The sequence below is a fragment of the Talpa europaea genome (assembly GCF_964194135.1).
Source record: "Talpa europaea genome assembly, chromosome: 1".
In the NCBI taxonomy this organism is placed as follows: Eukaryota; Metazoa; Chordata; class Mammalia; order Eulipotyphla; family Talpidae; genus Talpa; species Talpa europaea.
In genome coordinates, this window is record NC_140073.1 from 147,811,321 (window position 1) to 147,827,666 (window position 16,346).

Here is a 16,346-nt window from a genome sequence, read left to right on the forward strand (position 1 = left end):
AGAATTTTAAAATACATCCTGCTTAACCATCTGCTTTGTGTTTGCTCTTAGCATTGTAGTTGTGGTTAAATGTGATACATATTTTACATTTAAATATTTGGAAATATGGCCTATACTCATTAAGGAAAGCAAACATTCAGCTCCCCATTTCCTCTGACTAATTTTTAGAACACTCTTGTCTATGCCTTTCCTAAAGAATAACTCTTAATCACACCAAAGACAGATATGTTCATTTCAAAGATCTCGAAAACCTAAGAAAATCCACATAGTCGGTATATAGATAGCAGAGATTATCTAACAGTTTTTTTCTCCAGAAACCTTGGAGGCGCAGATAAAGTCATGCTTTGAACCCACTAGGAAGAAGCTGGCCTTTGCTGTACATTCTCCTTCAGTGCCACACCACGCTGCAGAGACGGGACTTTTCTACAGGCCTCCAAATGTGTCATTTACTATTGACTGAGGTCAATAATGCCATCGACTTGACTGTTTAGGACATAAGCTATCAAAACTGCATGTTTAGGGCCTCCCCGGGGGTGCAGTGGTAGACTGCTGGGCTGTGAAGCTGCCTGCAGCCTCTGCAGCACTGGTTCAATCCCCAGCCGCAGGGTAAGGGTCCCACATGGTGCGCAGATCTCTCCTGCCACCCGCTGCTCCCCTCAGCAGTGTACTTTGTCAATCTGCCTGTTCTGCTCCCCGCTCTGGCTCTGGTGAATTCTCTCACCCTCCCTCACTTCTGACTGTACCCAGTGCTTGCATAAATCAATCAATCAATCAATCAATCTTTAAAAAAAAAAACCAAAACTGAATGTTTAGTGGAGATTATCCAACAACGCTTAGCTGGTGGTTGATAGTCGTAGAAAGGTAACTAGATGTCTACCCAAGACTTGTTCTCTCCTTCCACTGATTTGGGTTTTTCTTGGGAAATGGTAGCCGAGTCAGAACTATTTTCTCAGTCTCTGTACACTTGGGAGGGTCATTTCTCATCAATAGAACATGAACCAAGTTGGCAAGTGTTACCTCCTTGCTAGCATTTAGGGTTAGAAGTCAGGGTTCCTTATCCATAAAATGGAAGGGGGCTGGGCACCTGAATGGCTGCATGGGAGGCAGGGGGCCTATGTCCACTTTGAACTTTGTGAGTGAACAGCAACTTTTATTGTGTTAAGTCACTGAGGTTTGGGGTTTAGTTGTTATAGCAGCTTATTATTACTAATACATGGGTTGAATGAGAGAACATCTCAAAAACGTTAAAAAAAAATCCTAGACCAGCATCTGCTTGCTCTATTTGTTCATTAAGTGATGACATTGCAGTTCCTAAAGCATGACATCAGTGCCTTTACCTAAGAAATAATCAATAGCAATCAACTGAGATCAAACTCAGCAACAGTTACTTTGGACAATTCTGCCGAGCCACCCAAGAAACAGCACCCAGCCTTTTCTTAAGTGGAATAAAGACTGTAGAGATTATCAAGGTACACAAATCAGTCTGTTTTAAATGTCTAGAAGTCCCTTAAGCCCTCTGTTTTACCATTAGTAAATAATGAATACGTTAGCTAAAAATGTCCTTTACAAAAAGGTTCCCTGGTGCATCGTGTCTGAACTTTTCAATCAATTTCATCAACTTAGTAAAACAGGTCACAATTTGGATCAGAGGGAAAAAGTCAAAAAGCCATTGAATTCATTTGGCACATAACCTCCTGAGGAAATGGCTACGTAAATACAGTCCCAGCTTAAAGCCCTCTGTTTGCTCAGCTGTGTTTATTTAAATTAAATATTGGTCTTAACTAGGGCCAATATTTACTATTCAACCCCCATCCTGCTCACCTGAGCTTGGGGTTCTTCCTTGCAGAGAAATAGGATCAATGAATTAAATGCTTATGATGCAGATATTTGCATTTGAGTTCAGGTAAATCTCCAAAGGTTTTTTTTCAGTGGGGCTCAGTGGCTTAAAGTGTCAGCCTGCCTTGAAGCAAAGCCCGGTGTTTTTCAAACATTTCTTAGCGTGGGAGCTGGTAATTTTTTTTTTTAATTTTTTTTTTATAGAGGCATGTTTTTTTTTTTTTATTTATTTGTTTGTTTGTTTTGTTTATACATGCACTGGGTACAGTCAGAAGCGCGGGAGGGTGAGAGAATTCACCAGAGACAGAGCGGGGAGCAGAGCAGGCAGAAGGACCGAAGTACACTGCTGAGGGGAGCAGCGGGCGGCAGGAGAGGTCTGCGCGCCATGTGGGACCCTCCTCCAGTGGCTGGGGAGCAGCCGGGGATCGAACCGGCGCTGCAGAGGCCGCGGGCAGCTTTGCAACCCAGCGCTCAACCACTGCGCCACCGGGGAGGCCCAAGAGCTGGTAATTTTTAAGAGAACCCACACAGAACCCAAATAAACCAAGTGGGTGAATTCTGAGCTGACTACTTCCCCCACCCACTGCCCGTCTTCCTCTGTGGCACCCCGTAGAGCCTCTCCACCTGACCCCTGGGCTCCAGATATGTTATGAAGACCGCCCACCTGGCTCAGTCCCTTTCTGCTGCCAAGAAAGAAACTGAGGTGGAACAACCTGTCCATATTCACTTAGCAAGCTGGTGGCTAAGCCAGGGTGGGAAACAGTCTCTGGACTCCGGGCCCTGGGCCCTTTCTGGATGACTGGCTGCTGCCCCCTGTGCTGCTTCTCTAGATGTGTTCATGCAATCTGTGTCTCCTGCTTAACTGTTTCCTGCTTAACAGTTTCCTTCCTTAACAGTTTCCTGCTTAACTGGGAGCCTTTCCACAGACACTTATCTTCTGGCTCAGAGGTCAATACAACCAGCCGCCTCTGCTGTAAACACAGGGTCCTGGTGTGCAGAGGGACGTCTCCTGGCCGACATCGCGATTCTGCACCAACTGCCTCATTTTACAAAGGAAGAAATGTATGTCCTGGCACCTTAGCGGGTAGAGAGAGTTTTAGAGATACAGGTGGCCATGCCCCTGAGGCAAACTGGAACAGCAGGGGCTCGTCAGCTGTGTGATGCACGGACCGCCTCTGCTGGGATCACGAGGGTGATTCGTGGTGGGAACATGAGTCACGTTATCACTTACATCCCGACTGAGCCATGTTCGTGAGCCACTGGTACGTGAAGGAACGTCACTGATGACAAGTTAACAGACGTGTATTCACACTCCTGCTCTTCAGTCTTCTCTGTGGTGTGGTGGACCAGGTGGACCAGACTGCGTGCCCTCCCTTGTCTCCAAAGACATGGCTGTGGTGTCCTGGAGGGCAGGACACTCCTAAGAGTACACTGAACTATAGGAAGGCGTGTCCATGCACAGAGGGCCCACGCTCCTTTCCAGACATGGAGTCAGTCATTGCACCCCTGGAGGCCGCCTGCGCCAGCACAGTGGAGCCCCGCCTCAGGCAGCTGACTTGGTCCCCTGCCCACTGCACATGGCTTCCTCCAGCAGAGAGGAGCGCCCCAAGGCTGTCGCCCTGACTGGGCTTCTCCAGTGTGAGGTGGAACTGACAAAAAGCGTCTTCGCTCCACCACGCACTTATATCCTGGTTTTTCTTCTCACCCCTAACTTTTTTTTTTTAAACTATAAGGCAAGTTTGTAAAAGGAACAGACTAGACAATGTAAACCACTATTATTAAAAAAATAATAATAAAATAAACCACTATTATTATTATTATTACAAGGCCTGGAGGAGTCACATGAGGCAGCTCACGAATCAGCAAGAGAGAAAGAATCCACACGAGAGGATTTGAGAGGGGAGGGGGTGGGAGTCCCTGTTAAAAGTGGTGAAAAGAAGATTAGTGCCCTGGTGACAGGGATAATGGCCAAAAGGTGCTGGTGTCAGGAAGGCTGCTGTGATGGGGGAGGCCTGGATCTAGAGAAAAGTAGAAGAGGGAGGCCGCTGAGGGGAAGAAGGTGTGAGCAAGGCCTGACTTTGTACCGGTCTTGGTCGGTTTGACCACAGACCAGGTGGCCTATGAACAGAGACTGGCTTCTCACCGCACTGGAGGCTGGGGCCGGGATCCCCCACTGGCAGGGTCCAGTTCAGGTTAGAACCCTCTCCGGGTTGCAGACAGCTGTCTTCTCTCTGTGTCCTCACAGGGCGGAAGGGGCTGGAGCTTGCTGAGGTCTCTTATGAGGACACAAGGTACCCCCCATATGACCTCATCACCTCCCAAGGGACCCACCAGCTAGTGCTGTCACACTGGGGGTCTGGAACTCTGGGGGCCTTCAGTCCTTAACAGAGCCAAGGTCCGCAGGGAGACCCCATGGAAGGAGCAGACAGCACCCATCCGGGGAGTGCTGATGGGAGGCTGGTTGGGGGGTTTGGGCAGGTCCAGGTCAGGGGGCAGAGCCTCTCTGCCAGGGGAGTCAGGACCCCAGTCCCTGAGGCCTCTGTCCCTTCATAAATGAAATAGGAAGGTAATGGTGTCCCGGTAGAGGTACTGTGGGCCTTCAGTGAGCATGGAGAGCATGCCTGGGTACACACAGGTCAGTATTTCAATCCATAGCAATGGTGGAGCCTCTGGCAATTGAACAAAATATGATGTGCTTCTGGCAAACAGGAAAGTAGGCATAAAAGTTTGGGCTTGTTGGCTTGAGAGCTGTATCATTTGTTGGTGACCTGTTCGTTTCATCTCTAGAGTTCTTCAAGTATTTGTACTGGTTAGGACTCTTCCAGTGGAAATACATCATCCCAGAATCCAGCAGGATATGTGAGCTCAGGCTCCCTGTCAGCTCCCGGAGCACAAGAATGAGAGGCAGGTGCAGTAAGACATTCAAGAAGTGACTTGGAAGGGACAGGCTACTCCCTCCTGCAGAAACAAGCCAGTACATCCCCTATACCAGTGGCTGTAAACTTGGTATATCTCAGAATAACTCAGGGCTTGGGGGAGGGAAACAATGTTCTCAAAGATAGATAAACCTGTGCTAGATCCCCAGATCACCAACCATCCTTCTATCAAAAAATTTGCAGTTGTTCAAAGCATCCATGTATTCAAGAGAGGATTCTGCTTGAAGAAACACCATATGCCTGGTGAAGACGTGGAAATTTATTGGATCCAGGAGCTTAAATGAAATAAGTCTCTGTTCAGTCATTAGTGAACCACCAAACAAACTGAATGGAGACTACAGTGGCCACACATGACAAAGAATATCAATGATACAAAATTAATCCTGAAAAGTCAGCATACAATAGGTAGACAAAGAACAGAAATAAAAGTCATCCATACTGAAAAGGAGAATAGATAGCTCTATTTGCTGAAGACATGATCTTGTGTACACAAAATTTTAAGGAATTCAGTAAAAAAAAAATGTTAAAAAGATTAAATTCAACCTGGTTGTGGGATACAAGTATAATAAACAAAATTAATTGTAATTCTGCACACTTGCAATTAACAATCTGAAATAAAATAAAACAGCAATTTTATATGCTATCACATCAAAAAGAGTAAAATAATTAATAAATTTACTAAATGAAGTATAAGGTTTATACACTGAAAGCTACAGAACTTGTTATGAGAAATCAAAGAAATAAATGGAGAGATAGTTCTCTTTTTCCTCTCTCCCTCCTTTCCTACCCACCTCTCCTCCCTTCCTTCTTTTGCAAGAATGGACACACTAATCCTAGAATCCATGTGAAATTACATGGAAACCAGAAAAGCCAAAACAATTTTTAAAAAAGAACAAGGCATATTCACATTTCTTCATTTAAAAATGTATTGCAAAACTACAGAATTCAAAACTGTGTGGTATTAAGATAAGGAAGACATCCATCAATGGAATGAAATTGAGAGTCCAGAAATAAATCCACTGGTTTTCTATAAGGGGACCAAGCTCATTCAATGGGAAAAGGACTACTCTTTTTGACAAATTGTGCTGAGACAACTGGTTGTCATTCAAAAAAAGGGAGGGAACAAAAGTGTTTGGACTTCTACTTCACATTATATACAAAAGTGAGCTCAACATGGGACAAGGAACTAAACACAAGAGTGAAAACTCTAAAACCTTAGAGGGAAACATGGGTAAATCTTTGTCACCTTGAACTAGGCATTGTTTTAGGGCATAGGTAGAGAGAGGGAAAACGAGATAAAGTGGATTTTATCAAAACTAAAAAAAACCTTTTATACATCAAAGGATACTTATAAGAACATGAAAAGGCAACTCAAAGGGTGGGAGAAAATGCTAGCAAATCATATATCTCATAAGAATTTATTATGTAGAATATATAAAAATCCTTACAATGCACTAAAAGAAAAGAATTCAATTAGAAAAAGTGGTCAAATTTGCCCTCTTACTTTTAAGAGTTAGTAGTCTTGCACCAGAAATAAAAGTAAGGGCATTGAGCATTTGCAATTTCAAGTGAGCCTCAGATTTTTTTTCTTATCATAAAAGAAAATTCCCTTCCCAGGGGATTTGCCTTGAAGGCCAGGCTTTCTGTGGGTTGGGCTGTTACTGGTCAGTCACAGCAGGAACAAGCTGGGTGCTCTCACGCTAGGCCATCACCAAACTGAGGAGGCCGTGGCCATCCAGCGCTAGGAGATCACAGTTCTGTGTGTGCGGTGCTGGGAGTTGGAGTGAGTTTCATCGTAGACAAAAGTTCCGTATTGTTCAGAGAGGAAACCAGTATTATTCAGTTAAGGAGCTACATCTGACAAAGCCCCAGCTGCTGATTGTCATGCTAATTTTATTTTGCCTTAGTTTCTTTGCAATCAGTCCCTTTTTGTTGTTGTGTTGATCCTTTAATGGAATATCTATTGGTTTGGGTTGCAGGACAGAGGGGTCAATTTGAATAAAGTAATCAATGCATGAAAAAATAAACAGACATAAGCCAAATGAATAGATCATGAATTAGCACAGTGGAGTAGGGACTGCAACATGGGTTTGGCTGAAATTTGTGGAAATAATAATCGGAGACACCTAGCTCCGAGTCTACCCAATGAATGACTAACAACCAGCTTGTAGGGTGACTTACTTACTCCCCAGACACCCCAAGCAGAACAGGGTACATTCTACTGGACAGCATTTCTGATGTGTGCAGGTGTGAATTACTTCTTGAGGTCAGAAGGAATGTTCACTGTCTCAGCATGGCCCTGGGTATCAGGCTCAACCTTGCAGAATCCAGTGTCCAGGCCCCTTTATTCTTTGGTTATGGTGGGAAGTGGTTGCCACTCTTCACAACTACTTCCCTGCACAAAGAGATGGCTTTGGGATCTGGGGTCCCAGCTGCAACCCAACAGCAAATCTTGCTGGTGCAATGCAGCTGTCCTTCAAGGTGCCCACTTACTCCTTGCCCAGCCGGGATGACCCCGACTGCTTGGACAGCTGGGACTGTGGTGAGATACAGTCTCCAGGGCTTGTTAACTTTGGGCTGCCGTGTGCTGTGGATGCTAAGTCCATATCTAGGTTTTTTTTTCTTTTTACTTTGAGTTAAGTAACTACAGAGGGAGGGAGTTTTCAGGGACAATTGCATATATTTAAATTGTATATCATGATGATTTGATATATACATATATTGTAGAATGACTACCAGGGGTAAGGTAATTGATATATCCATTACTTCCCATCATCACAGTCAACCCTTTTTCTTTTGGTGGTGAGAATGCTTAAGATCTACTCTCAAGAGGTCCTCCCTGGTGGCCTAGGGGTTGGTTGATTCCCAGGGCTAGCGACGTGATGGCCCACCATGATAGCCTGAGTTCGATCCCCAGCCAGGGAGCTGACCCACATGGCATAGCAGACCTCTCCTGTCTCGCCCTCTGCTCCCAGTGCATTTCAGTAGAGCTGCCTGTTCTGCTCCCAATTCTGTCTCTGGTGAATCCTCTTGCCTCCCGCACCTCTGGCCTGCACCCTAGTTCTTCTATGCAAAGTAAATAAAATAAGTTACACCTTACAATAAATGAATAATTATTTTTTTAAAAAAAGATTTATTTATTTATTTATACAAGCACTGGGTACAGTCAGAAGGGCGGGAGGGTGAGAGGATTCACCAGAGCCAGAGTGGGGAATAGAACAGGCAGACTGGCGAAGTACTCTGCTGAGGGGAGCAGCGGGCGGCAGGAGAGGTCTGCGTGCTATGTGGGACCCTTGCCGATGGCTGGGGATTGAACCAGTGCTGCAGAGGCTGCAGGCAGCTTTGCAGCCCAGCGCTCAACTGCTGTGCCACCAGGGGAGGCCCTAAATGAATAATTCTTTAAAGAAATCTACTTTCAAGTATATAATAGCATGTTATTGATTATAGTTCATTTGTTGATCTTTATTGGCTCCTATGTTGTAATCTGGTGTAACAGAACCTTACAAGGGCTTCAAAACATTTTTAAAAGATCATCGATTTTGTTATCCTCAGCTGGAAACCTGATGCCCTTCCTTAGCACCATGTTCTGTGGTGCTCTGAAGCCTGTCCTGATTAGCTGGACCAGAGGAAGTGACTGTGAGCAATTAAGCAACTTGAGTTCCAGGAATGAAGCATGTGTCAGCTATGATTTCTACCGGAGGCAGGATGGTCCACCTGGGCCTGTGCCTTCCTGCTCTGTGAGCAGGACAAGTCACTCATTTTTTCAGGCCTCACTGTTAACATTTATAAAATTCTGTTGCTAATAGCCCTTACTGTGCCCTTGTGAAAATTAAATAAGAATGTATGTGAAGAGAACTTAGCACATTCTGTTATTCATTCAACAAACATTTCTCAAAGGTCAACTGAGGGTCAAACCGCATACTAGGTGCTGGGGATAAAACAGTGAACCATCAAGTATGGTCCTTCAACCTGAATTTAAGAGATAACTCCATGGAGCTTCCCCAGTATTGTTTTTTTGCATTTTTCATACATTGTTTAATATTTGTGACAGATGAACACTCGTTAACTCTAGGCATTGTTCCAAGCCTTGTGATAAACGAGCAGAACTTGCAGGGCCTCATCCTAAGTCAAATGTTTAGATGAGTCCCACTACTTTTTCAGACTCCTTCTCTGGGGCCAGGTCGTGCCCTGCCCTGTGATGAAACACTTGATAGGACCCTGGACTTTTCTGGTCACTGTTAGGTAATAACCAGCATCAGTTCAGTAATTAGTACATTCATTCCCACACAATGGTGAAAACTTCTGAAGTTCAATTGGAGTTAAAGCTCCCTCTGAGCCCTTCCTCTACCTTTCCCCAACCTCCAGTCCCCACCTTGGACTTTGGACAGACTAAAGGTCACTGGTGGGCCGGGCTATGAACTCCTACCCCATTTCAGGTACTTTTTTCACATGTGGGAAAAGCATCTTCCTTGACCTCTGGGCCACCATCTTGAGAACAAAGTAACCTGTATTTTCCTGTTCCCTTATGTGTGGTCCACATCTGGCCTATGAGGAACACTCCTGTATCTAGCCCACAACAAATTCTGGGGGCATGTTCCCAACCTAGCAAGTTCTCTCCAAAGGGCTGGGCACAGTTTCTTGCCTTTCAGACTATTTCAGACTATGTGGGTATGACTGCTGTCTTCTGTGTCAGCCAACAAGCTGTAGGCTGCAAGAGACACAGTTCTTTCTTTCTCCCTCTCCCCCCACCCCGCCTCTCTCATTGTGCTGGGGACACTCAATAACTACAGGAAACCTGTATGTTAAACCCAAAGACTCTGAGTACAAAGTCTCAGCTTTGGGTTCCAGGGCCAGCAATGCTGCGCACTAGCTGTGTGATCTTGGGCAGCTACTCCAACCACACTGTGCCTCAGTTTCCTTCTCTGTATAGTAGGGGTGATCACAGAGCCTATCTCATAGGCCATTTAAGGAAGGTTAAATAAGATAAAACTTGTGAAGTTTTTACAGCAGTTCCTGAGACACTTTAGGCTCTACAGAAGCATTTATTAAATAAATATCAGGTGAAAAGAATGTTTGAATAATAAATAACAAAGGCAAGTTAATGGCAACTCATAATCAGGCTCTCTTTAATTTCAGAAATTCTGGGTTGTTCCATATTTTATTTTTTTTGGGGGGGGTGATGTTCCAGCAGGACCTGTCTATAGCCACATCCCCCGAGAGATAGCTGGTGTGATTTGAGGATCTGGAAGTCTCATTAAGCACCTACCAGACACCCAGTCGTGTCTTATTCCAAGAGCTAGGAAAGCTAATAAGCATGTGTCTAGGGAGAGTGACTCAGGGTGTTGGAAGGGATGAGTACAGAAGGGTTCCCAGACACAACTTTTCAGAAAGGGTTTCTGGGAAAAACAAAGCCAGGGGTGGGCATGAAGGCTTCATTTGTCAGTGCCCTGCCAGGCCTGCAGCCTGGTCCCTCACATCTGTGCTGTTCCTTACCGTCTCCTCGGGAGGGGAGATCCTCGTGGAAGCTGGGATGTTTCTGAATGTCTTGAGACAGTTAATTGCTCTACTCTTGACATGCCTGAGGGGCTAAAACTGAAACAGAGAAATTATGCAACTTAGCCAGTCACGTAGCACGGGCGAGGCCGAGCTGGGTCAGATCTCTGGACTCCAGACTTAGGATTAATCTGATGAGATTCAACACCGAGCTGTTATCCCAGCACGGACTTTGTTTAGTCACAGAAGCTGCAAACATAATTTCAGAGATGTGTGGCCAGGACTCCTGGGTCATCTGGAGAAAATGACGTTATCAGGAAATTAAAGTACTCAAAGCTCTGGAGAAAGTTGTGTATTAGGATCAAGTAGGAAAAATAAAATGAAAACAAGAAGACCAGACATCAGCTGTAGAGACATGCACAAGGGAAATGGTTTTCCTCGGCAATATGGATATAGAATGAGAGTGTGACTGTTGCACTGGTAACTTCTAGAACATGCTAAGGGTGGTCCAGTGTCCCAGGTATAAGATACTGTGAAATTAGAAGAAGCAACATGTAATAGCATGCTTACATTCATTTGAATATCTGGCCATCTAGGAACTTACTATTTTTTTCTTGTAAGTTTTATGAGGATGAAAAAGAAGTTGGAGAAATGCCATCATTTATTTTCTCCTCTTTCTGAGTTCCTCTCCTGGTTCCCATTGAGAGGGCCAAAGGTAGTGGGGAGAGAATGGATTCCATAGTGGTTGGGACCTGGGTTCAGAGCCTGACATGGCCACTCATGGCCGTGAGCACCTGCTCAGCCTCTCTGCCCTTCAGTTTCCCTGTCTCTGGGGCGGTTATGAAAATACACACCTCACAGGGTTGATGAAGCTTACCAAGGCTCGAGATAAAATAGATACTTAGCTAGGTGTGGACTAAAGCATGTCTTGGATGAATTTAAAATGTCAGTTTAAAATGGACTCATCAAAGGAGCATGACATTAACGCAAGGATACACAGATTGACCAAGGAGAGAAGAAAGGACTCAGAAATAGACCTGCACATATTTAGTGATAAGATTTTTGACAAAGGTCCCAAGGTAATTCACTGGGCAAAGGACGATTTTTCAACAAAAGGTATGGAAACCACTGGGTATCACATGCAAAAAGAAATAATACATTGACCCAAATTTAACATCATGTATAAAAATTAACTTGAAATGATCCTTGACCTAAACCTAAGAGCTAAAATTATAAAACTTCTAGAAGAAAAATATGAGAAAATTTTTGTAATTTTGGATTAGACACAAATTTCTTTGGCTAGAAAAGCACAAGCTGTACATATTTTTTAAAAATGGAACCTCATCAATATTAAGAACATTTTCTCTTCAAAAGATACTGTTCAGAAAATGGAAGAGCAAGCCACTGACCAGGAGGAGATAATTATAACATAAATCTCTTTTACGTGGTGGACTCTTGAAACTGGTGGAGAGTGGGTGTGATGCATTATTCTTCATGTTCTCGAGACCTGCAGCCCTCATGTGCCTAAGAGTGTGTACCTCCCCCCTCACCACATACACTGTTCCTCTGCCCTAATTCTCATAAGACTGCCATGAGTGGAGGTATGTTTGATGAGCTTGCAAAATCCATACCTTAAATTCCCTTTTTTTTTTTTTTTTTTTGCCAGGAAAAAAGGGAAGAAGTAATAATGCAAAGTCTGGAAACAGGCCCATATACATCAGAACCTGAAGTCCTTGTAGCAACAGGGCACTCTCAACAGTGACAAGCAGGACAGACTGAGCATGTCCAGTTTGCCAACCTGAGCACTGAGAGCTTTACCTGCTCATTTCATTTTAGCTGTAGGAGGAACATCCATGCACAAGGTCGGCATGGAGTCCCAGAGGGAGAGGGACTCCAAGCAGGAATCCAGCAGAATTTCACCTGGGCTGTTCCCTCCCTGGTTTCTGCTTGGAGTTTGTCCTTCCTGTCTCTGAGTTGTTTTGTCCTTTGCATTTCACTTAGTTTCATCCATGTCTTTTCTGGGTTTTACACTTTGGGACTGTTTGTTCGGGTCTGGGGACTGATCTTGTTTGAAGTATTAGCTTTCATTTGGCTTCCTAGCATCAGGCTTTGTTCTTGCTCTTTACATATGAAAGCTCCTTTCCCCATGCCCTCAGTGCCTCTCTAAAGCCTCCAGTTGACTGTGCTTGACAATCCTTAAGTGATTTCTGATCTCACGTATCTCTGGATACATAACCAGCTATAGTGGGATCAACAATTCACAAGCGTAACCCTCATGGGCCTCTTTTGTGCTAGGATCCCTGCCACCCCACTGCAGGTATAGCTGAAGATGGGAGTCTTCAGGTACGCAGATGAATAAAGGTTGAAAAGGCCAAGTCTGTCTCAGCCAAGGTAGCTGTAGACTTTTAGAGTACTGCTGCAGTGACGAGGAAGACATTACTGCGTGAACAATGTTCCAGTGAATGGATGATCTTGGTACTGGGTCCGTCAGCTTAGAATGGATGGGTGCCCGCAGCCCAAACTGGAAAAGGAGTAGACCAGCAGGGAAAACAGCATCCTGGGCTCATTATCCTGCACTTTCACAGGTGTCCTAATAGGATTAGGGCCAGACAGCAATCTCGTGGGCTCCTGCAGCTAAGGTGAAAGTTCAAGTGCTTTTTGGCTAGATGTGTTCCAGATGTGGTAGGGGGTCATGGGCATGCTCCCCTCAGCTTCAAGTTAACCACAGCAGAAACTGGAGGGGTGCTTTCTTTAAAGTGGATTCCCCAAGACTATCTGGCTGCAATTCAAAGGCCACAGACAACCGGGGGCATCACCCCTCCCAATGTTCCTCAACTTCCATCTTCAGAATGAGCATCCTGAGAGCAATGGGCTGACATCAAAGCCTTCAATTCCTTCTCCAGTTTTGATCACGGCAACCATTTTAACACAGGGACTATGGAGGTTTTAAAAACTTATACTGCGTTCAATTGCTCACCAGAATTACCGCTCCTCCCTGACCTGCTAGAGACAGCAAAGAGACGTGTGAACTGGCTCCAAGTGATGCTTTGGGAATAGCTACGCGCAGCAGAACTGGAGCAAATCCTCCCTGTGACTCTTTTCCCCTTCATGCAGACTACTGAGAAACATCTGGAAGGTTTTTTTTTTTTTTATTAGATTTGTGAGCTTGATGCAAAAGCCAGGTAGAGTCTCTCTCTTTTTTTTTTTAAGGGCTCACCTGCACCAGTTAACCTTAAATGTTAAAATGATTAAACTGATAGGGACGCAAAAGGTCACACAGTTCATATAATTCTACCTGCTAAGTTTCTCTCCCCTGTCCCCTGGACCCCAAATTTCCCAGAAATTGGGAACTTGAGGGGTGGAAAGGTTCAGTGAGGATTTATTCAATTTGCATAGTTAGCTGAGGAGCTGAAACTTAAACCCTGGTTCCTTGACAGTAAATCCTGTACTAGCTTCCAACCATCTTTTATCCAGATTATGGTATTTGATCATCTCTGAAAACCTATAGACGACATCCTGGTTATTTCCCAAGAGGGACTTGAATCGTGAACTAATTTCCAAGAAGAGTGGACATTGGGGGTAACGTTTCCTGCCGGGCACATTCTTTTCTCTTTGTCTTTACTCATCTTCACGGCCATGTGAACCGTGGCTGGCGCTGGGAGCGAGGGCAGTCCCCCTCCTGGTCTTGCTCTTTTCACAGCTGCAAAGTTCAGGGAGTTGAACGCAGCGCTTTGAGTTCTCTGCCACGAGCAACCTCTGTTGTAAATCAGAGGAACACGTGACGATGCATTTCTTGACTGTATGTCCCGACTGCAGCAGCGGACTTGTCAGAGCGCTGAGCCCAGCAGGCAGGAAGGAGGCTCGTGGACTTGACCGGTTAGGAATTCAGGGCTTTGGACAGATTTGCCAGCCTTCGGTAAGTGAGCAAGGTGTCTTGTCCCCAGACACATTGAAAAGAAAGCGGATTCTAGCAATGAGTGGATAAAGTTGTCCTTTCTTTATTCCAAGAAAATTTAATTTTGAATTAAAAGTGGTTTTCAGTTCAAGGGGCAAAATGTAAACTTGCTTTTTTTCTGCTCAACTAGTTAAAAAACTTTCCCAGTGATTAGAATGGTATTTATTTTCGCTATGCTCCCTCTTCCATGGATCCTTTCCTTTTTAAATTATAAAAGCTGTGCTTTTTATGGGCTCATTTGATGAAAGGCAAATAGGAGGGACATGGATACACTAAAATACAAAAGTGCCCCTTATAGTCTCCTCCTCTCTGCTCCTCTCCCCTCCCCCAAAGCTAAGCCCTGTTAACTGTTTGGTGGGACCTCTTATTGTTATTATTTCTCTGCATATTTATAAGCTTTATTTGAAATGATGACTCTGCGATTCTTGTGCTTCTCCTCCTCCCTGTCTGCTGGATCAGGGAGGTTCTAACCTGCAGGTTTCTCCCCAGATCCCGGCTGTGCAGCGGAGCTTCAATGCTGAAGATGGAGCCTCTGAACAGCACGTCCCCCAGCACCACCGCCCCCGGCAGCACCCTCGAGTCCCACGTGCCGGGCAGCGGCAGTGGCAACGGCAACGAGTATTTCTACATCCTGGTTGTCATGTCCTTCTACGGCATCTTCTTGATTGGCATCATGCTGGGCTACATGAAATCCAAGAGGCGGGAGAAGAAGTCCAGCATCCTGCTGCTGTACAAAGATGAGGAGAGGCTCTGGGGGGAGGCCATGAAGCCGCTGCCCACTGTGTCAGGGCTGAGGTCCATGCAGGTGCCGGTGATGCTGAACATGCTGCAGGAGAGCGTGGCGCCCGCCCTGTCCTGCACGCTCTGCTCCATGGAGGGAGACAGTGTGAGCTCAGAGTCGTCCTCGCCCGACGTGCACCTCACCATCCAGGAGGAGGGGGCGGATGATGAGCTGGAGGAGACTTCCGAGACACCCCTCAATGAGAGCAGCGAAGGGTCGTCAGAGAATATCCACCAGAATTCCTAGCACCCCCCGGGGCCCCTGGAGGTGACTCCATCAGCAGCACCCTTAGAGAGGACACACTGTGTGTCTGGTTTCACTTTTGCTGTGCAGCTGCCACTTTGAAGAGCCCCCCTGGGCAAGCCTCCAGATGGGCAACAAGGCTCAGCTCAAGCCAGCAGCTGCAGCGAGGAGTCCCTGTGTCTGTGGTGTGGACCTGCCCCAGAGACAGCCCCGAGATGTGCAGTGTGGACATTTACTTTGGGGTTCGGGGCTCCTGTCCAGAATGTGGCAGGGCTTGCTGTTCTCTCACTGGATGCCCCCCAGTAACCCCGCAGAATCTGCCGGCTCCTGGGGCTGCCACTGCCTAAGACAAGCTGTGGGACTACTTTGATTTGCTAATTTGCCTAGAGCTTTGTCCTTCTAGATCTGATTGGCTGTAAGTACCTCTACTACGAATCTGTGCATTAGTACACAGTGAGTTACTTTTGGAGGACTTATGGGTTGGGGGTGGAATTTGATGGGGAACTTTTGATGGGAGAAAGCTGGAGAGCGAACCTGGTCTGTTTGCACACTGTCAGGAAATAATGCAACGTTTAAACTCGTTACCATTGGTTGGGATGCTAAGACATCGTCTGCTATTTTGACCGTTTGTTTGACCTGTGACCATCCACTCTGACCTGGGACCATCCAGCATTTCATACTAGCATGATTTTTTTTTTTTTCTTCTGTTCGAAGGGCTTCCCCAGAGTCTAACCTGCACCCAGAATGGCTGTGCAGGGATTCTTCTGGATCTTTCCAGAAGGGGTGATGGTGAGGTTGAACAAGGCCAAAACCTTTAGCCCTGCTGCTGCTTTTTCCCAGCCTTGTTTTCTGAACTGGGACCTAATGTGGGCCTCCACGACATGGTATTTCGTCACGTAGCTAAGACCTAGAAAGGCGCACTCAGACAGAGATTACACGAAGCAGGGCCCAGGCGCGGCGTTTCCTGGTCGTGAGCTCTGAAACTGATTTGCTGTGTGGTCCCGGGCATGTCATCAAGAGGCATCTAGATCCCCAGGGGGCTGGGAGGATGTCTTCAGATTTTTAGGACTCTGTGATAAATCCTGCGTGTCCGGGTGTGAGG

The 16,346-nt window shown here is 45.7% G+C and overlaps 1 protein-coding gene across 1 annotated transcript; it reads left to right on the forward strand.

Annotated features, from left to right (window-relative positions):
- Window positions 1-14,722: 14,722 nt before the first annotated feature.
- KCNE4 (potassium voltage-gated channel subfamily E regulatory subunit 4) lies at window positions 14,723-15,247 on the forward strand (the record flags this gene model as incomplete). The annotated part of the gene is made up of 1 exon (XM_084229718.1): window positions 14,723-15,247. Exon 1 carries the CDS (start codon window positions 14,735-14,737, stop codon window positions 15,245-15,247), a length of 513 nt encoding a protein of 170 aa, XP_084085844.1. The 5' UTR covers window positions 14,723-14,734.
- Between the last annotated feature and the right edge of the window lie 1,099 nt (window positions 15,248-16,346).